Source organism: Lepisosteus oculatus, chromosome 1 (genome assembly GCF_040954835.1).
Source record: "Lepisosteus oculatus isolate fLepOcu1 chromosome 1, fLepOcu1.hap2, whole genome shotgun sequence".
Taxonomy (NCBI): domain Eukaryota; kingdom Metazoa; phylum Chordata; class Actinopteri; order Semionotiformes; family Lepisosteidae; genus Lepisosteus; species Lepisosteus oculatus.
The window spans coordinates 22,148,822-22,171,271 of NC_090696.1; the positions used below are offsets into that span (position 1 = coordinate 22,148,822).

General features: G+C 37.8%; 2 protein-coding genes across 4 annotated transcripts in view; both read right to left on the reverse strand.

Annotated features, from left to right (window-relative positions):
- Nucleotides 1–359: 359 nt before the first annotated feature.
- Nucleotides 360–12,278, reverse strand: msmo1 (methylsterol monooxygenase 1). Its single transcript, XM_006629426.3, has 6 exons — nt 12,210–12,278; nt 8,830–9,125; nt 7,802–7,950; nt 6,070–6,196; nt 5,289–5,443; nt 360–3,646 (listed from the first exon to the last, which is right to left on the reverse strand). Exons 2-6 carry the CDS (start codon nt 9,082–9,084, stop codon nt 3,457–3,459), a joined length of 876 nt encoding a protein of 291 aa, XP_006629489.1. The 5' UTR covers nt 9,085–9,125; nt 12,210–12,278; the 3' UTR covers nt 360–3,456.
- Nucleotides 12,279–12,999: 721 nt separating this feature from the next.
- klhl2 (kelch-like family member 2) overlaps nt 13,000–22,450 on the reverse strand; it is a 40,690-nt gene continuing 31,239 nt past the window's right edge. The window contains exons 7-15 of one of the 3 annotated variants that reach the window (XM_006629427.3): nt 22,217–22,333; nt 21,179–21,328; nt 20,422–20,539; nt 19,824–20,021; nt 18,871–18,972; nt 18,389–18,517; nt 16,307–16,447; nt 15,319–15,462; nt 13,000–14,139 (exon numbers count right to left, since the gene is read on the reverse strand). In XM_006629427.3, the coding sequence (XP_006629490.2) occupies nt 14,111–14,139; nt 15,319–15,462; nt 16,307–16,447; nt 18,389–18,517; nt 18,871–18,972; nt 19,824–20,021; nt 20,422–20,539; nt 21,179–21,328; nt 22,217–22,333 (1,128 nt within the window). In that variant the 3' untranslated portion in view covers nt 13,000–14,110. The other 2 variants (XM_015344497.2, XM_015344496.2) reach the window with 2 other exon arrangements.

Sequence of the window (22,450 nt, forward strand, 5' to 3'; positions counted from 1 at the left end):
TGTTTTATCTTGTGTATTCTTTTAATTTATTGTTGTTGTCATTCTGTAAAGCACTTTGAAAAGCCACCTTTAAAGGCGCTATATATATAAAAAAAAGTTTTTTATTATTATTATAGAAGATTCCCAGGATAAATAAGATTTTTTTTAAACCTGGACGTCTCTTTTTTCTGAAATACGACAGACATTTCTCCCGCGATGATGCCTGATAAACCAGCTTATAATGATTTTTCTGAGGAAGTACATTTTTCTTGTTGCAGAACCTATTTTAAAGTATAGACTTCCCAAAGTTTAAACGGCAGTTAAAATATGTATCCTAACACATCTTTCTGTAATAATGAATATTTTGCCTGCTACCACTCTTAATGAAACAACTTCATTTTTAATCAGAAGCTGTTCATATGTACAGATGTTAGCAATGCAGGCATCAGGGAGAAATAAAATGACTAATATTGTCTCTGATTCTTCTATATTATTTGCAAAAGTCAACAATAATTCAAACGAATGTTAAGAGCAACTGACACATTCACTGTGCCAGTAACTTGGGAGTAACATACATAGGCTAATGCACAGCTTTCCTAGAAAAAAGGAGGATTCACTGGGCTGTGATCACATGCAGGAGACACTTTTTTGTTCAGGGATATAAATACAGCACATCATTGGTTACAGTAAAGGAAAAACAACATTGTTATTTTCCCCAGTCTTGTAAATTCTACCAAATAAACAAATTATTAATAATTATAATAATAATCGGTTACACTTATATAGCGCTTTTCTGGACACTCCACTCAAAGTGCTTTACAGGTAATGGGGACTCCCCTCCACCACCACAACTGTGCAGCATCCACCTAACCTAAACTAACACACACACACACACCAGAAGGCTCCAGAAGAAGCCATTGTTTCTTTTCTTCTCAGCATAGAATAAACTTTACTTGTCCCTTTGCAGTCTACGCATGCTGAAGCAGCTCCCTACTTGAACTACTTCAGCCTACTTCTGCTACCAACCCCCAATTTTTCCCCAAAACCTTTTTCTACATCTCTTCATCATTCCTTCTCCTCCTCCCTGTGCTATGTGCCCCCTTCTCTCACCAAACCAGCTTTCCGTCTCTTCACAGCCATCTGTTCCAAGACCAGGCTTTCTAACCACCTCCTCTTCCTTTACAGACATCGTTAAAGTCTCATTCCGAAAGGATTTCATCTGAAATGTAACACTTTATCTTCTGACTCTGACACCACCCAGAGTAACACTCTTCTACGACTTCTACAACAATCTTTGCGGAAACTAATGCTTTGTACTATTTTCTTTCTTAAACAACAGATTACCCTTTCTGACAACAACAAAGAAGCTAAGGAATTTTTACGGCTAACAGCTCCACGTCATCTTCACTTTATAACTAACCTCATCAGATCCCACACACCCGAAGAAGGCTCCACACCCAAAACGTTGTTTCTTTTCTTCTCTTTTCAGCAGGGAATAAACCTTTACTTGTTCCTAATAAACGAATACCATATTGTACAAAAGGCAAACCATACTTCTTCTGGTCATCCGCTTGCTACCTGCTACACTATATAATTCGCAGGAGCTTGAATTGCCTCTTGGCAGTGTATATAAGTTGTAAAATAAGCATCATACAGTATGTTCTTGCAATGGATCAAGGTATCACACAGTGCATCACATAACTAGTATTAAGGCAATAGTTTGAATAGATTGAAAACTGTTATCTGTCAATAACAGACATACAAGAAACCGTGAAGCTCAGACTGCTGTCAGGACTGAATGTCACACAAACAGGAGCCCAGCTCTATGATCTGCTCTGCTAGAACCAAGATGCGTTTCAAGATGTCATATTGAATTACATGATGAAAACCAAAAAAACTAAAATAATAAAATACAATATTTTAATTCTAATAATCAGAATCAAGCATGCAATAATTGCTCCAAATAAAGCATTAATTTCTTTTTTCAATGTTTGAATGTTATACTTACTCTCCCTGTTACACACACAATGTTTGACATACAAAACAGGCTGATTGCAAACAATTTGACATATAAATTACGAATATTTGTACATGTACAATCAATAATCAAGTCTTTACATAAGTATTTTTTCTGCACGTATTTCTGTGCAATATTAAAGCATGTCTGTCGCATTTTTCACCCAACACATAAGCAATAGAATATATCACAACTCATTCTTGAAGCCTTCTTAGGTACATCTTTTACTATTACCATGACATTTTGACAACTGCTGCTACACACTGCACAATAAGACAATGAAACTGGTATTTGTATACTCTTCTTCTTAACAGTACAGTGACATTAACACAGTGTATACTATCCCCATCGCAGCTTAGATGTGTTCATCATCACCTAGAACTGAGCTTTCGGGATATGCAATAGACAACACTATTAAATGTCATTTAATATGAAATATATAAAAATATTATTCTCTTTTAAGAAAACTGTTTGCCAGTTAACCAATGCAGTTTTATTTAAACCTTCTAAGAGATTTCAATCTAGAAAAGTAAAAGAAAAATCCATAGATGGAAATTGGTTTTATTAATTGCGAACCCATCTGACAACTGCAATTTTGTAAGCTCTGTAAACAGCATGCAAAGCCACCAGTGATTACATCAAGAGGACAAGCATTTGTTTTATTAAAATTACTTCTGAAAATGTCACTTGTGATCCCCGCAAATAATGCTCACTGTTATTTTAAGATAATGACATTGTGCAACAACTGCTAAATTCCACTTAACACATTCCATTCCTAATTATAGCCAATTTGATCCTAATCTTTTTTTAGTCTAGTCCATATTCTAATAATGGAACAAATCTTAAAAACACTGTGGAACCAATAACATTGAGATTTGATGTTTTATTTTCAAATGAAAGGCACTCTAAAATCTTTCCGCAAAAACAACAAAAATGTAGGTATTGATATATTTATGGTACTTTTTTTAAGCTCTAAGAGGTAATTGTTGTTTAAAACTTGTTGAATACTTTTAAGTACAGGGGAATGTTCTGCAAAACCATTACACTTTAGACTCCTGATTCAAAATGGGACTTTTCTTCACGCATGTTCAAGCAATACAATCTAAAGGATTCAGAAATGCCTACTGAAGACAATACAGAAAACAAATATCATACATTATATTCACTGGAACTGACCTTCCATATTGCACCTGTAAAATTTCCCTTGTTATCTAAACACATTAGTAATAACAACCGATGAGGCATTTTGAAAAGTTACTGCAAAAGTTACTAATTATTTAATAGCCTGAAACATTTAACTGCAAATTTAAACATGCCTGCAAAAGCCAGGCAGAATAAGGCCAAGTGATATTTCACTGACACGTCATCTGAATGCGACTTTTCCACTTGCAGGCTTTCTCCGAGTTCATTACTCCAGGACATGGAAAAAAATGACTGCAAAACTGTTGTAGCAAATTCGTTCACTGGGTTTTCTTCTTTTCTGGTTTGTGCCGGAAGCTGTTGTATTGGGAATCCGTGTTGAAGAGTTTGTCCCACCAGGTGAAGGTAGAAGAATAGTTCCCGATGAAGTTCATATGGTGAAAATCATGGAAGCGTGCGCCAGCATAAAACGGGATGAGATGCAGCGGGTTCAAGGGAATGTCATAACCACTGAAAGTACAAAACGAAGAAAAAAATCATCACTTTTTTTCTGCTTCTTCATGACAGAACAAATCTTCTAAAAGCTGTGAAACCAAATCACCTTTCCCAGTTCTTTCTGTGCTAAGCTGCCACTGTTATTAGGGGGAGTAAAGAGCTCTTCCCCTGCGTGTACTCATTCTTGCTGATTGAAAACTGGGGCCAGGTTCTGCGATGCAGGCTTGGTAAGTAAGTCTATTTGTACTGTATCGAGATTTGACCTTTGGGAGTACACACATAAAATCACCAACACCTCTTTATATTACTTACTGTATACAAGACTACTGATCATTGACCAGCGTTTCCAACATATATTTTTAAAAAGGTCTGACTTTAAAATTAATTGATATTAACTACTCATGGGTTTAAAATGCAAAATCCTGTACTTTTATTATTTATTAATTGCTGAAATATTGTAGTTTTTGGGAGGAAAGAGTTCAGAAAGTTACATCACATAGCTTTCTTACTTCAGCAGATAATTATTTCAACAAACATTTATTAAACTCTGCAGAACAGCTAATGGGTGGAAATATACTGCATATCCCATATGGGTGTTGTGACATTCTTCCAAAAAATTATCAATGCAAACAAGAAGATTTATAATTATTTTGAAGCCCTGGTAGTGAATCATACTTCACAACCTTATTCTTTTTCTCACTATAATCAATTTTGTTCCACTGAAATAAATGTATATTTCAGAGCAACAGTGTATGTGTTAGTAATATTGCCTGCTGCTTGGCACTGCTGGTCTCTTGCAAGAAACAAGGTTCTTACACCACCTTGTGGGTATGATGGGTCACCACTTGTTCCTTGAAGAAAAATGTATCCTGTAGCCTGATCTTGTCAGACTTATAAAATGTTAAACAAGACTCCACTGGTCAGTACTGGTATGAGAGTTCTGGTTGGTGCTGTAGGTGATTTTTATTGGACCAGCAGGTATCACTACTTCACATGGACCAGAATTTCAAAACTGGATGACAGTTTAAACTGAGGCCCTGGTTACTTGGTGATTAAAGAACCCACTTCCTTTGACACTGTTCACAAGAGTGGGTTGTTAATTCTGATGCCCTGTCTAAATCACATTCTGGACTTGCACAATGCGTCTTTCCTGCTGTCTGCTGTGCAGTGCCCCACTATGACCAAGGTGGGTGCTGTACTTCAGAGGTGTTTGGCTCCATCCCCTACGTAAAGTGCTTGGAGATTAAAAGTACTCTATGAGTGCACAAAATATAACTGCTTAGAAATCATCATCTCTTTTTAGTACACTATGAGTTCACATGATGTATATCCTTTACAGTACTGTATACTGTAATTGAATTTTTGTTCCAAAAACCTTTATACTTTCAGACCAGTTATGCCAGTGTGTAAATCTGTTGTGTCTTACATTAAAACCAGGTATGCCAGATGGACACATAATCTCAATAAAAGGGGAAATGGTAGTAGAGCTGAATTTTACCGTATATATATAATATTTCTACTTGTTCATGTCTACCTGTGACTCTTCTGGTTGCTATTTAAATAAAGAAAATTAAGATTAATATTTTTTGCATCTCCATTAAGTAAAATGCAGCAATCTAAGCAAAATACATGGACATAGCGCATGAGGGAGCCATACCTGTGTACATCAATAGTTTCCAGTAAGCGGAATGTTACCCAAGCCCAGAGAAGAGTGACATGGTTACAAAAGATCATGATCCCAATGAAGAATCCTGCTCCCAAAATAATTGTTTCCAAAGGATGTGCATATTCTGCCTGCATTCCGAATGGAGCCTAAAAAAGAACAGCAGTTTTAGTAAGTACAGAAGTAGAATTTTGGTACAGTGTAGATTACCATGAACTACTGTATCATTTCAGACTATACTGTACATATACTACCTATGATTACTCTGTTTTTTAGTTTAATATGGTTGCAAATCAATACCAATTTTTGATATTCTGCACCTTTATGAATCAATAAAAAATACTGTATATGTTCTTTAAAGTATGTATACAGACTACATTCAAAAAATAATATATACAGCATATAAACAGCATGTTTATTGGAAAGATAACTAACACATTGGGCCTTCTATAAGCCTTCTATAAGCCATTTTCATGTGTTTTGTTTTCTGAATTCCATTGTATCTTTCTATCTGCTGTGTAGTGGGATAGCTGGTGCATAATGACTGCAAGACGTCACTCAGGTTTGTGTTGGTGGTTCAAGTGGATTCCCTCCTATACCTAGAACATTTTGAAATCCTTTGGGATAATATATATTATATTATTAATTAATATTAATATTTATTAATATTATTATTGTACTTGTTAACTGTATTTCAAGTGTACTTGAAAACTACAGTACTCAGCAGAAGCTTAATTTTTATTTACTTATTTTAATTACTTATGCATGTACTTACTGTGAATTCATGATGAACCTTGTGGATGTACTTGTAAATTCTTTTGTGATGAAGTAGTCTGTGCAAGAAATAGTGCCAAGTGTCTTCAATTACAGCACAACCAAAGCACTGTGCTAAAAGGTAGGGCCTTGAAATAAAGCAACATGCATCAGAGACACACACTAACAGTGGTTAGACAACACAGAACAAGCTAGCGTGTAGCATTATTACTTACGAAAAATCAAGTGTACTTTTAGAATCAAATTATATCTAGAATCAACTTGGAGTATCTAAAATAGAGGCTTAAAGGAAAAAAATATTTTGTCTATGTTAGTTTCCCAGATGCAGCTTTACAAAGGCAAGGTATCTGCATCAATATTTTACTGAAAACCTTGAAGAGCTAGTTTTCACACTGCATGTGGGAAATGTTCAAATAGTAGAATATAAAGGATAAGTTCTGGTTTCTGTCAGTAACAGTTTTCAGTTTTCCATTTACATATTCTAGGATTGTAGTGCAACAAGCAATTGTCTTGCTTACACAAAAGGTCGTAAAGGTCTGGAACAAGCAATCCATCCATTCTGTTGAAACTAATAGCCTAGTTTCTTTCATGCTAAAACGTGATGAGATCCTTGAATCGATTAGCTATTAGCAATCAAACAGGCTAGATAGGCAAAAAGGCCTGCTCTCCTGGGTACCATTTTTATATTTAATTTATTAAATAACCAGTTTATGAAAATACTTAATCTAATAAAGCATACAAATTTACTTTATTATTTTAACAACTAAATATGAGTATGAAAAATGTTGTGTATAAAGAACACCAATTTCGTAATCATTAAAATATTTTAAATTACTTAAATGGTGGTCAGTCATAGTTGAGACATTCACAAGCACTTCGAAACCTGGATTGCACACAATCTTGTCTGGAAATACTTAGTAGATTTACTCTAGGGGTCATGGCAAGTTTTGAAGTTATTTTCTTATCAAGTTTGTTTTTGTAAGGACACATGTTTATTAGCTGTTATGAGCAGTATGTATTGCCTATGAAAGTATAACAGATATCCTTTAGAAGGCTTTAAGGACAACCCGATTGTCACTTGATCCCATCACGAACGCTGCCTAAAAGACTTGTTAATTTTATGCAGTACTTGCAAAAAACGTCACAACTGTATGATTGAATGTGCACATGGGCTTGTGTTTGTGTTAAAAAATATTGTCTTTGTCTCACTGGAGTAAGTTTTAGACTGTGAGGAGAGTGCATGTACAGTATTTGAGTCAGACCAAAGGTAGTAGACCAAGGAGCCATATAGTATCAGCCTGGCTTGTGTAGAGGAATGTTAGTAAACCACGACTTACAACAGACAGTCCATGTCTAAGTTTGTTTAGTGTCCTCAGTAAAGAAGACTTAGGTTTACTTTGTGTATTAACTACTTGTTAATAATGCAGGAAATCCTCCAAAACGTTAAATAAATGACTGTTCGTGTGAATAATGTGTGAACAGGCTCGTGGTAACATTACTAGAAGCTGGTATCTTCCTCAATTCATGTTTTTTCAAATGGTACATGCAGCTAAAAACGAAATATTCTTTAAAGATTTGGTTAAGCAGTTGCATGTTTATATCTGGTTGGTTGCCTATATCCACAAAAAAAGGCTAAGGTATTTTTATAAGCTTTGATGAGCCTGAGCTAAAAAATAAGAGTACAATCTTTCTGGCAAAAACATATACTTGATATAAATTTCAAAAGCAGTTACCATCTTGGCATTGAATCCCAGTCATAAGGAATGCCGAAGAACTCTGTGAAGTGGTACGTTCCACAGATCATGGGGAGCTGAATGCAGAAATGATTGAACAGCAACATTTTGAAGCATTTCCATTGCTTTTCCCATGTTTCTGGTTTATCCTGTAAAATAAATATTCACTTGAGAATCATTGGGCAAAACACATTCTTGTAATGTTACTTTATTAAGTTAAATAATTCACATTATCATATCTCAAAGAACTATTCATGCTTTCACTTGTGTTATATGTCATGTGTTATAAGTCAACATACCCCTATAAAGGGCTTGTTATTACCGCAGAAGTGGAAAACAGTCAAACCAAAAATAAATCCTAAAATGATTTAATATGCTTTAAAAGTGTGATCAGTTATTCTATTTATTTATTTTTTTGTGATTTTTAAGGGAAAATGCAGAAAAAGAGGATAAATCAAATGACTGGGAGGTATTCCAAGCCCAGTTCAAGAAGATGACTAATGATCCCTTCTGAAGAAGAAATAATACTGGTAATAGAATAGACTCTGGCTCCCCCACGATCCTGAATTGGATTAAGGATGGATAATGGATTGCAGAATGTTATTATTGTGACATTCTTTGTTTTTTTTTGCCAGTCGTTTTCATCTAAAAAACACTTGTCCCGATTAATACAGCTGGGCATTTATTTTAGTAGAGCAATTGTGGGGGGGGGGGTCCCCATAAAGGTGTATAACAGCAGTGCTTCTATCCTGGGTCTCTGACCACAACCTTCCAGTTACAAGCACAGCGCCCCAAACCCTACTTCACACTGCTACCTTTCTGCTTTGAACGAATGGAACGAGGGATTAATTAAAGCAGTCAAGCAAGAGAACACCCACAACACAGTATAATCAGGTTAAATGTTATGGCATGACAAAAGCAGTGTTTTGGAGAATCTCATCTCAGAACACACTTGCTAAACATTACAAAGCACATTTTTACACTCATTCATTATAAAGTATCCAAAATGTAAAGTATAAAATTCCTACCTGCTGTATTTTGTACTTCTGCATGAAGGGGATAAATTGAAAGATGAACCCGGGCAGACAGAAGAGGAAATAAATAAACTCATGGACTATGAGGGAGCCCCACGTGGCAATCTGAAATTTGGTGTAATTGTCAAGCATGTAGTTCCAGGCATTTTTCAGTGGCTCCTGGAGGGGATTTCCAGGCAACATCGAATCCACATACTCCACAGCAAGGTAAGCTGAGCTCAGGATGCTGGCACTGGCATTCACTGCCATTGCTTTTCTGTTTGTTTGTCAAGCTCTTCAAGCTCTTGTCTCTGTAGAGAAAAAAACACCAATTCAATGAATCTACTTATTAAGAGGCCAACAGTAGGCTGACTACTGTAAATTTTGATGTAGTCTCTAAAGTTTCCAATATGGGAATTCATGTGCTAGCACACACAGAGAGAAATACTTTTTCAGTGTGGAATCAGCTTCTCCTGAGGCAGCTCCCTCTGTATTTAGGAACCAGCCTCTGAGTTTTTCTTTTGATGCTTTTTTACCATACAAGAAGTGTCAAAAATAAGATGTACTGTAATTAAACCCTCTGTGTGTTTGTACAGTACGGTCCTGACATGTGCCACATTAACATTTTCAAATTCGCACTTTCAACGTCTGATCTGGCTGAGGAAGTCCTGGATGGAAAAAGAGCAGAGTGGGATGAAACTGAGCTGAAGGCTGATAAGCTCAGCTTTCAAGTTAGCCATGCAACACACCTGGATTTTGAGACAAACCTAGCTCGTCTGTGAAAATAAATTATATTACAGTATGGCATGTTGATCATGAAGGCAGAGAAAGTGCTGGCATCCACTGGACTCATAGGAGGGATTCATGTTGTTTATTTTAGCTGATTATTATAAGTTTGCGATCACTGTTGTTTGTTTGAGGTGATCAATCTTATTTAATTAACTTAAAGCCAATACATTAATACCTTAACAATCATACAAGGGAAGGTTGCTTATGTCTTATAACCATACATACTACAGTACATACTGTAGTACATTACGCGACGGTATATGGGGTGGACTTGGTTATAAGCAAATCTGGCTATTCAAGAAGGTCCTCTGCTCTGAACCCTTGCAAATGTCGAGACTCTGCTGTATAGTACTGAAGTAGGCCTTGTTAGTTTAGAGCAAAACATGTTTAATGAAAAGAGCCCACTGAATTGGAAGACATACTGGTTTCAGATGGCATAACATAAGAGTTTAGATTTTTATAAAGCGCAGGTACTTCTGCAGCTGGGAATGTTCATCTTGAGAATCAAATGAGAAATCCACATATACGTGGGGAGCTTGACATGTCTTTACAATATCATAAGAGGAGCCATACTTTGGCCTATGTATTATGTACCCAATCTTCCACATTTACCCTCTTCACTAATCTAGCCTACCGACGCAGAATGTTCAGACAGCAGCTTTGGGAACATCTCAGGTTTTTCTTGAAGTGCCATCTGGCTCCAGGCATACAACCCTGTCTGTAATATCATCCAGCCTGGAGTCCTGTCACAGCTCAAGAGCTGCGAGTTGCTTAGAATCTGGAAGATGTGATTCAACCAGACTGATCAATCATCCAGTTCCCCACCTGTTACCTATGGTTTCAGGTGCTTTCCTTCAAAACGCTGCTTTATTAACTCCAGCTAGACAAGTGGAAGGAGCATTTTATTCCACCAGTTGTGAAAAACATGTTATCTGATGTGTAATGTGAACAGTCATGTTAACTTTGTGACTGAAAAGAATTGTTCTTGTGGGTAAAAAGATGTAGTGATTTCTCGGCTTTCTTTTTTAAATCCAATGCTGGGCTTGAAAAGGCTGATCCCTGGCTGTTTCCACTTTCTAATGCATTGTTACTGAACACTTTCATATTTCCTAACAATATAATGTGAAAAAGGAAAAGAAATGTTTCGCTTACAGTTAGAGCTGGTTACAATTTTGATTTTGATTTGTGTAGCAGCTAATTATTGAGTCACAAGAGAAAAGACCTAACAGACAATAGAAAAGGCACAATAATACAAATGACAAAAAATTAACATATGAACCAAACCTCTAATTCCCCACTTTAAAAGCTCACACACCCCAGGTACTGGCGGTAAGGATTCTGTCAATACATAACCACACTGCAATTCATTAATGCAACTAGCTCATGATTACTCCATTGATCCTGCTATTTATTCAGTTAAACAATTAAGGATCCCTGCCACATAATTTTGAAACTGAGTGTACTACAGATTGGTGGGCACAGCTTTAATGAATTAATAATTAATTTGATGGTAATATGGTCTCTAAAAGAGGTACAGTAGCTGGTATTGGACTTTTTCTAAATGCTTTATCCAATACAGGGTTGTGAGGGAACAGGGTGGGACACCTGTCTATACCAGGGCACACACAGACACAAACCAGGGCTATTTTCCCAGAAGTCAATTAACCAGTATGTCTTTGGACCGTGGAAGGAAAATGGGTCCCTTGAGGAAACCCACAGAAACACGGGGAGAGCATACGAACACAGACAGAACACATAGCACCCCAATAATTGAAACCTAGGGTCACAGCGCAGCAAGGCAGCAATGCTAACTACTGGCCACCCACTGTACACTTACACTTTGGAGAAAAAAAAATACTGCATTTTTATTTCACATTAACAGTAACTTGAAGTCCAGTCACTTCAATAAACTGAGCAAATTATTTATAATAAGAAAAAAGTGCAAATGGAATAAAAGTTAACAGCATAATTTGTTGCAACTTCTAGGGAGTGAATATCTTTGTGGACAGTTTATCATTTAATGTATGCAGATTAAACTGAGGGAAATAAAATATTATAGCTCTCCGAAAAGCATAACTTGGGTGTCTGGTGAGCATACATTGAATCCTTATTTTAATAAAATACTCAACGCGAACATTCCACAAATGTCGGTTTTTTTATGTTCCCATCAGTCTCATTTTAACAGAAATGTTAGAAAGCGAAAATTGTTACCGGCGTATACGAGTGATTTTCAACCATCATCACAAAATATACAAGTCATGTTGGAATCAAAAGCTCAATAGACATATTTTATCGCGTTTTATAATTCATCACATTAACCGTACTATACTTCGTTTAACAAGGCTTGATGAAGATCAAGCAACAGGGGAATTCTTCATGATCTGAATCAATGTATGGAGAACTGGACCCGTCAATTGCAGAAAGACTTACTGGAACGCACGTCTGGAAATCTCGTTAACCGTAATTAATTGGAGCACGCATAGGTATATGTACTGTACATAGCCAATATATCACAGCCAAGATACCAGTAATGAAATATTTCACTGTTCATTCAAAGAAAAGACACCTAACTATGCGACACTAATCCAGCATTGCACACTACTCACCTTAAGAAACCGCAGCCAGCGTCTACCTGAACTTGCAGCAGCCGCAGCTGAAGTGCTTGGCAGTGTAGCTGCGGCGATTGGCTGGAGAATGTGGGGATCCTGACGTCAGGGCGGACCGCGCACAGCGCGGGTCCTGATTGGCGAAACGGATGGAGTGATGATAGCAAGACCGTGAGACTCTCCGCCGCTGGCCAATTAGAGCGCAGAGAATAACTGGTGGAGAAACCCTCTGATGGAAAGGCATGATCTCTCATTGTTTCAATCAGAAAAGACCTAGAGGTGTGTTCTACAAAGTGTACTCTTATGTAATTTCCCCCCTACAATTTGTTTCTTCCTTCGCTATACATGTAAGAGAATTTAATGATAGCCTAGAAAACATCAGTATTTTTTTTAATGGCTATGGCTTCTTTCTCTCAAGACTAGAGCACAATTAAAAAGTTATTTAACGAATAAAATGAATTATGTGGGAGAGATGAAGTAGGTCACATCACCGACTATATTATGAAGGTCCCACACGTTAAAGCATTTTTCCCAAGACTTTTTCTCTGCCGTTAAGTATGAATTCTGAGATGGATAGCTTAAGTAATTAAGTACACAAGATTTTCAGAGATACGTTAGACGCTGCTTTAGAAAGCGGTTTTCTAAGGATTGCGTCTTCACAGCACCTGTAGTTTCGTTCAAATGTTATAGCAGCCGGCCGTACTGATCTATCAAAGTAAAGAGCTAACATCACATGCGGTTTTGCAGATTATTGTGATTGTGGTGGCAATAAGCAAACTTCAAACATAAATACAAGAAGCATATTTATTATAATTATTAAAAAACAGTTATGAAACATTGGTTCATAAAGCATTGCACAACATTCCTGACACTTTTACAATATTAGAATGAGACAAGGTTTAGTAAAAGAATAATAGTTCAGAAAGAAAGAAAAAATCGTAATTTTCAGAAGACATCCAAATCTGTGAGTTCGAACATCACATTCAGTATTCACTCACGTACAGCAGTAGTAAAAACAGCAGCTAAAATTAAATTAAGTTTATGACAACATGCAGATTGTTTTTCAAATCCAGGCATCCAACATAAAACTGCATTTTGAATGCATGCCATAACATTCGCATTAGATAAAAAGAAAGGAAATGCATCAAAACATGGCCAGGATTTGAAAAAAGTAAACGTAACAATACGCAAATATTTAGTTGCCTTTTTTGGACAAATTTGGCATCTGAAATCTTTTTAAAATGTGCTATTATTTTCTTCATTCCCCTTCACAAGTCACTTTTAGTGTCAGGCAAAACTAAATATCTACAAATACATTATTTTCTTGAATATGTTATAGTTGACATTGTTTTTAGTACCGTGCCATTACTACAGTTCATACTTGAGTCCAGAAATGTTGCAAGGTACAGCAACTTAAAAAGGCAAATTTATACTCATTAAACCAGAAATACACCTGCTCTAGTATAAACTGGCCTCCATTATTGTGAATACTGACTGACACTTGTTAGCTCATTTAAATGTATTAAATAATGTTGCACAACATCATTTCAATGGTTATGATCCATGTTTTATCAACTCCTCTCAAATGTTAAACTTTCTTCTAAAGGATTCACCTTGGTCCTCTAACAACATAGCTTAGTATTAGTTACATTTTATTTGCAATCAAAATGCACCTTTACTTAGAGAATTCTGTTCTCACAGGTGAGAATGTGGGTGTAAAGGTTGATCCCATATAGTGCTCTCATTAAGTGCAATATCTTTACTCCACTCCTCGTTAGAGTTTCGACAGTCTGCTTCACGCTGCTTCAGGACGAAGCAGTTCCATGAAGAAGCTTTAGCCTCCAGATTGGTTCAGCAAAAGCCCACCTTTTTCAGATTCAGGACAGTAAATTCCCACCTAGTCATAAAGGCTTGTCAATTACTGTAACACCTGTAAAGAAATTAAAACAACTTACAAGTCTGAAGAGAACATCAAATAACCAAATGAGTAAAAGTAACAGGCCTGATTCATACACAGACATAATACAATTAGTTCTTAATTTTCTTATTTAACCATCCAATTTGGAATCACTAATAGTTTTAAGACATGGGTCTCCAGCAAACTCCACAGGACTGCAGAGAGTGGTAGTCATGTTGTTAACAGTCCACCAAGGTGCCAGAGTTACTGTTTACCGAAAAACAGAGAAGGCCCTGACCGACTTCAGGTCGGTCAGGTAATTTCAGGTTTATCCCCTGGTGGCACTCAGCATATCACATAGCAAAAAACAGGCAATATTACTCTGTCGCGTACCTCAGAAGAGGCTAAAATTAATTTTAAATTCCCTCCCCAAAATAAGTCTGCAAGGACATCTTATATGTAGAGACTCATTCCATGATGAAATGTATAAAGCATACATATTTCTTTTCAGCGAGGAATAAACCTCTACTTTTTCCTTTGCAGCTCCAAATCAGCTGTAAATATTACAGTAGTCCTTGTTTTATTTTGCTCAGTAGATGGCATCATTTTCCAGATTAAAGATAAGCATTTCAAGAAATGTAAGAAAAGCTGCTAAGCTTGTCTTTAATTAGAAACCATATACCATATATTTACATAGGTAAAACCTTAAACTGGAGGTTCATGAGTGGCTCTTTTCTGGAGTACTGATTGATGTCCAGACATCCACTTTACATCTTGCATGCCATCAGGTACCTTTGACAGGAATTCCCCAAGAGGCAATGCACAAGTGATCAGGCACTACCAGGGTACGGCAGGCTTGAATCACACATGACAACTGGGACTTGCTACGTAATGGTGCTCAGCTGCTCGGCTTCCCGTGTGTGTGTTACAGTGTTCATCAGCGAGAGCTGCTGTAGCGCTCCATCAGTGGTGTAGTCTCAGTGTGTGAAAGAGGCAGTGGGTGTTTCAATAGGCAATGTTGCTCTCATCCCTCCTGTGCTGTTACAAAGGTCACAGCACTAAAGTTAACTTGACAACTGTTAATTTGGTATAAAATGGCCGTAAATGTAAACTAACAATAATCCCTTGATGTGAAGTTCTCACAAAATCATCTGTGTGTCCTTCACAATGCCCAGTGAGCCTCTTTGAATTGTACTGCTCTTCCCCTTTTACCTGCGTAACTCCTGCCTGTGCTCATGCAAGAAGGCAAAAGGGTCCATTTGTCAGTGCTTGGGTTGTAATACTCCACAGACGCCAGGTTACAGGACCCATCATCTCCACCAATTACATACAACAAATTACTTACAGCACACACACCTAAAGAAGGAGAAATCGATAAATTAAATTTAGTTAGATGACAATGTTGCCTTCATTCCACACTTAGACCTTGCAGCGGTCATATCGGGATTGCATTTAAAACGTCAAACATACAGAACCGGGGAGCCAAAATACTGCATATTTGAATTTGAAGCTACTAACAGAAACTTCTCCTCTTTCTAGACTGTAATTAATAGTGGACATATTTTACTTCACACTCCAATGAACAGCAAAAGGCTAAACCACAATCTCTGATGTTTGGAGACGTGAAAAATATACTGCGTAATAATGTACTGTATTTAAAAAAAATAAGACACATCCCTATTGTGAGCCTGACAATGAAATTCACCAGTATTATCTATTAATTTAGCCTTAGAGTACATGAGGATTCAGTTACTACCATGGATTACAGAGGTGCTTTTTCACCAGTCTGTGTTCCACTGGGGGTACAGGCTTTTCAGAGGAGGGTTTAGTAAAGCATGAACACAAGGCCTGTGTGATGACTGAGACAGTTTTGCCTAAGCTAACAGAAGAAAGACTTAGAAGATAAGAAAATCAACCACTAAGTGCTCAGTAAAAATTGACATTTACATATACATCTTATGCACAAGTTTTCCGGTAAATATTTTATGTAAAAAAAAAGTCCAGAAAGAATTGACCCATATGAATTATGTACTGCTGTTCTCATGTATACAAAATATTGGCCACTGTTACGCCGTAAACATTTTACTTTATTATTGCTTATTACACACAGATGTGACTTCTATTCCATGTTACTGTTTTAGAAGACTCCTTACACGAGAACAACTCGTAAAAATAACCTCAAAAATATTTCCTGCCCTACCGGCATTTCGTCTGCACATGTTCATGTCTGCAACCTGCTTCCATGAGTTTGTGGCAGGATCATAGACTTCACAACTCTTCCTCACTAAGGGTCCATCATGTCCTCCAACAGCATACAGCAATCCTTTCAAAACCCCGACACCTGCAGAACGGAGCACAAAGACGGAGTCACTCAGAGCCCCAAGCACGAACACCTCAACTGGTGAACAAAGGGTCACTTACGGAAACCACAGAACGCCACAGCAAATACCTAAAATGCAACAATGTCAAATATCCGATTAAACAGCTAGATTTTTATAGGTATTTATTACACATAGGTGGATGTGTTTGTTCTAAGAAATGTTAACGTTTTTGTTCATGATGGCTTCAAAGACTTAATGTTATTACCCTTTTATTTCCCTTGATTGTACAACAATGTTAAAACAGCGGTCCATCCCATGCCATTTGGGTTAACTGAACGAGTCAAATCCAGATATGATTTGGCTTTTGGGATACAATACCAACATTTAAAACTGCACTGAAACCATGTCTTACAGCAAATCGATCTTATGATCATTCACCTTCTGATGTCTCATTTCATGAAAAAGATCAAGATCAAGTGGCTATCCACTAATGGGAATTTTGCAATTTATCTAAATTTATTAATGCCATTTTTGTGCACTTAACCATTTGAAATATATATTTCAAAGGTGGTGTTAGTGGGGCCAGCAGGAGGTGCTCACCCTGCGATCTATGTGGGTCCTAATGCCCCAGTATAGTGACGGGGACACTATACCGCAAACAGGCGCCGTCCTTCGGATGAGACGTAAATATGAGGTCCTGACTCTCTGTGGTCATTAAAAATCCCAGGGCGTTTCTCGAAAAGAGTAGGGGTGTAACCCTGGCGTCTTGGCAAAATTTCCCATTGGCCTTTACCAACCATGGCCTCCTAATAATCCCCATCTATGAATTGGCTTCATTACTCTGCTCTCCTCCCCACTGATAGATTGTGTATGGTGAGCGTTCTGGCGCACTATTGCTGCTGTCACATCATCCATGTGGATGCTGCACATTGGTGGCGGTGTAGGGGAGACCCCATTACCTGTAAAGTGCTTTGAGTGGAGTGTCCAGAAAAGCACTATATAAGTATAAGCAATTATTATTAATCATTATTATTTATCTTCATATTTTTGATATGACATGCCTTGAGATTTTTTTTGTGTCAGTATCTTGTATTTTGTTGTTTGTGTTCTGCTCAGTGACTACAGATGTAAATTAGCTTATTAGTTAGCTCTGGTAGAGTTAAAGAGGTGTGCGCTGTCCCCGTTCAATAATCTAAAACTAAGTTGGAGTGCTTATGCGGCACTGACGGTAATACTGCATTCTAGCCTGCAGATGGTGACAAAGAGAAGACCTAGAAAAAATAATTGATATTTTAGTGACAAATTAGTACAGCATAATAATAATGTTTCTTTATTAGCCCTATACAATTTCTTGCATTAGGAATTCGTCTTTTCGCATACCCTAGCTTGCTCTCCCTGAGACACACACACACAGACAGGGAGAAGCTTGGGGTCAGAGCGCAGGGTCAGCCATTGTACGGCGCCCCTGGAGCAGTTAGGGTTAAGGGCCTTGCCCAGGGGCCCAACAGAGTAGGATTCCTCTGCCGGCCGCGGGATTTGAACCGGCAACCTTCCAGTCACAGGAGCGGATCCTTAGACACAGAGCCACCGCTACGCCCCCATTACAATCTCATGTCAAAACACCTTCCGTACTTCAGTCCTGCTGATTGGTTTTCTACCCCTCTACAAATGTATAATAAAGATATAATGGACAAACCAATATATCTGAAAAAAAAACCAAACATACTATTTTTCTTAATTGCATTGGAGTTAACAATCCTTGTTGACCAGCCTCGCTACTAAAATATCAGAAACTGGGAAAGACGCACAACATCCACCAAGATCAAAGCTGAAGACCTTCAATTGTGACTGTTGATTTTTGTCAGCCTCGACTGGTCTCCTTCCTTGTAAATGGAAAGTGTAAAACAAAACCTAGCTGGACAGGTAGGACGACAGACAGCTACATCTCAGCTAAGGCTGACCTGCTCCACTCCGCCGAGTGCTCATCTCAGCGACGTAGCTCCATTCATTAGTGTTTGGATTGTACGCCTCTACGGAGCTAAGACACTGCCGTGATGCTCCATCATAACCTCCAACTGCATACAGCAACCCTGGGAGAAAAAGAAATACACAGATGATTTGTCAGTTTTTTTTTAGTAAAAAATTGCAACAATTTCAGAGTACCGAAACTTTCTATATGTAAATGTCTCTCCCCAAAGCACATTAAAAACAAACTTGTGAGAAACCTAACATGATGATTGCAACATAATATCCAGATATTAACTGTGATCAAATGAATGTCCTCAGAATTATCTAACTATGGATTCTGAATCGGTTTCTAGGTATTTTGTATCTAAAATAGCTGAGTGGTGAAGCAGCCATTTGTTCCTTGCAAGTCCTGACTAGCATGTTTCAGTGAACATGGTCTGTACAGAGCATCAGAACACAAAACTTAGTCACTAACCTCCCACAACACCCACTCCCACACTGCTCCTCCGGGTGTTCATTGGCACAATGTGAAACCATTCGTTTGTCTTGCTGTTGTATGCTTCTACAGTTGCCAGGCCTGCGGTGATCAAGTAAATTGTTAACCTAAATTTACATATCTTAGCAGAATGTTTTTGTTTTCAGTTCCAAATAAACACTGATATTTTTAACAACCATCTGTGGGTCACTGTCACAGAATGTCACTGTGATACACATTCCTCCTTTGCAAATCCTCCTCCATGTAGTTTCCCATGTCCACAATGCACCAGCAACGGCAGGCTAGTTCTGAACCACTCCAGATGTTCAGCTTTGGTAAGTTAATATAAATGGAAATGACAAATAAAATTAGGGTTTAACCAAGCTTATACTTTTAAGCCATAAAAGTAAACATAAATGTATAATCACTATAGGTCATAGGCTGCAGCTCTTCTGCTCCTTTAGAACTTTTTATCCCCCATGTAGATCCCAGTCTTCCTTCTCCCAATACTATTCTCACCTTGTTGTCCATTGAAGGGTATGCACTCAGTAATTCCAAACTTCAACAGTACCTCCGAGATCAATACCCCGAAACTGAAAATATTTATATGATCAATACCCATAATTAAATTATTTTATATAGGGATGTGCCAGATGTATGTAAAAGTATTGTTCATCCCTTACCTAGTTTGTCACAGCATTTTGATATCTTTGGTAAATGCTTTGACAGCATTGGACCCTGAAAATATGCCTATAGCAGGTATAAGCACTGGTGTCTACAATGCGATGTTACATTTTAGAGTGCACCTCTTCCATTCCTGGTAACAGCAAGGAGAATTTCGCAGCTCTTTTTGGGAACACATTTTTTAATGATTACTCCATATTTCACAGTTTTTATATGGATATTACAGAATAAAACAAAGAAATTAACATATAGAAAGCAGAAAAATATACCTGTGCTCCCATCAAAGCCTCCAACAGCATAAAGAAGACCATTTAAGACAGCAGCTCCTAAAGTACTTCGCCGATCTTGCATGCTGGCAACACATGTCCACTGGTCCTTGACTGGGTCATACGAGTCGACCGTGCGCACTCTTAATGAGCCATTAAATCCTCCAACAGCATAGATGAGGCCCCCCATGTACACAACACCTTAAAAACACAGCACAATTCACCCAATGACTCAAGACGAATAACAAAGTATCTCTCAGGTGTTACATGTTCTTATCACTTTACCACTGATCTGTCAAAAGCCTCAAAGATTCAATTCAAAGCAACTTCACTGGTACAGTTTGCCTACTGCTTGGCAAGTGCCGATTTCCCAAAAGCACACTCAGGTACAGCAGGTACAGGTTTTTTATAAGTCTTTACTGCACTTCGTGCTCGCTTGATTTATTCTTGGTCGTGCAATCGCAGTCTCAAGCAACTCACGCTACTCTTCTCCTCTCGGTTAAAAGAAATTAAGATTCAATTCGGAGTACTGAAAGGAGGACATTCTCAACAAGCGACCAGGCGGTGTTAAACGACCAACAGCAGAGTATTGCAGACGCACCTGCTCTGCACCTTCTGGAGGGAAGTTCAGCGACCTGGCACCAGCGCTCCTCTTTGAAATCGTAACACTCCACACTGCGAATGGCTTTAGGGGCTTGGCCTCCTACCACAACCATTACCTGTATAAAAAAGGGGTACAGAAAATTTAAGTTCAATCGCTGTTTACCGAAATCATACTGAAAACCAATTTTACTGAACTATTAACATATCTTGTGAAATAGACGCGTTACTTTTCAAAAATAACAAAACAATCCAGAGACCCTTTCTTGCATAGCAGGAGAAATAGCAGTATTTGCTTCACTACTGCCATCTAAATCAACATGAACAGTCCTGTACTGTTGTACTAACACTGACCCTGAATGACCCCTCTCTTTGGGTTTTCTAGCTAACTTCTAACTACTCAGTTTCTTAACTAAACCACTAAGTCAGTTCACAGTTGGATCATTTGGACCTGTTTAACTGTTTTCAGTTCCTAAAGATCTGGAAGTCAAGTTAGCTCAGGAAAATTCAATTAAGCAATTGACAACTGAGTTGGAACAGAAGGCAAGCAGGCACAGGGCTCCTTCAGGACCAGGGTTTGAATCCACTGTCTTTCACAATATCAAAGGAGCCTTAATGCAAAAACATAAAAAACACTAAACTGTACAATGGCTTTCTATAGCAAAGGTAGAATATTAAAATAACAAGAACTTGTAACAATATCCTTAATTATTTTCTTTGAGTTCAATAGGACACTGGCAAAAAACACATTTTTGTACCTTTGGAAGGCTGACTGGTGTTCTCATTCTAGTCCTGATAGTTTTCATCATGGAGCGCTGATCAGCAGGAAGCAGATGGTACTTCATGGCCTCAATGAGATAATCTTTACATGCACTACTGTTCTTAACAAGGGACTCCTCTTCCACTCTCTGCAGGTGGTACAAAATATCAAAACTGTAGCTCAAGTGAAACTGTTGGCTGAATGCGATTTCTCAACTAGCTCCATGCATTGCAGAAATTATTCGGAAATAGCTAATTAAAAGACGGGCTAGCCACACTAGTCAATTATCCTAATGCATTTTTGGACTTAGTATTACATTCAGATTATGTGAATAAATGAAAAATATTTCCCTTTTTAAACTGAATATATGCCAGGGCTACTCAATCTGGGGCTGTTCCAATCCACTTAATTGTAGCATATCTCTACATTGAGCTTTCTAATTTGTTCATTGATAACTAGCAGGAGCTGATAAAGCAATAAGGGCCCCGTTTGTATCAAAGGACTGAACTGGAGTGGATCGAAAAGGTCAGTTGGCAAGCTCTGTGAAATTGTTTGCAATGAGCTGCCCCGAAGCTCCACGTAATCTTTTTCATGAACCTACTACATCCCTTTATCCAGCACTTCCACTTCTACAAAAATATTTCCCTATATTACCCAGCTCAAACGCATTCAAGTAGATGCTTGCAAAAAAACTGCATGTGCCTTTGGTTGCACAATCTGACGAACTGAGGATCCAATTTACAACATGTTGCTTGCCAACTAAATCAGCTGGGTTGTTCAGAATCATTATAAGGCTCTAATCTCTTTTGCACAGGTTCTAAAAGCCTATCTGCAGCATTTTAACTTACAACATAATATTGATCCCATTGCTTTGTTATATATTTAAGGAGATTAATGATTAATGTTACATGCATTTTAAAATGTATAATACATTTCTGCAAAAACAATTTGGTTGCTCCTCTAAGTAAGATCATCACTATTCTTTCTTCCAAGTGTGTTCTGAAGAACATGAGGGATATATATATATAAACTGTACCTGGACTAGATACTCCCTGGAGAGCAGAGGCAGCCGTACATGTTCCATAAGGTGGGCCATGTGTTCCTGTCGGACATCTTTGTCATGGTTAACCCAGGAAATTACAGCTTCAAAAACCTGTAATTCATCAAAATACTTCTTTAAGAGCTTTCCTGCATGAGCACGAGAATGTGAGTGTATCCTCTACCTATTCACTCATGACATTCTATGTATTAAAATTAAAAACTTTAATTT

What these genes read in the sequence shown, in the direction of transcription:
- msmo1 (XM_006629426.3), bottom strand. Translation starts at nt 9,084, where the DNA reads ATGGCAGTGAATGCCAGTGCCAGCATCCTGAGCTCAGCTTACCTTGCT. An exon ending in AGAAGTACAAAATACAGCAG is followed by an intron (nt 7,951 to 8,829) that starts GTAGGAATTTTA and finishes TTTATTTTACAG; the next exon opens with GATAAACCAGAAACATGGGA. An exon ending in TGGGATTCAATGCCAAGATG is followed by an intron (nt 6,197 to 7,801) that starts GTAACTGCTTTT and finishes CTTTATTTCAAG; the next exon opens with GCCCTACCTTTTAGCACAGT.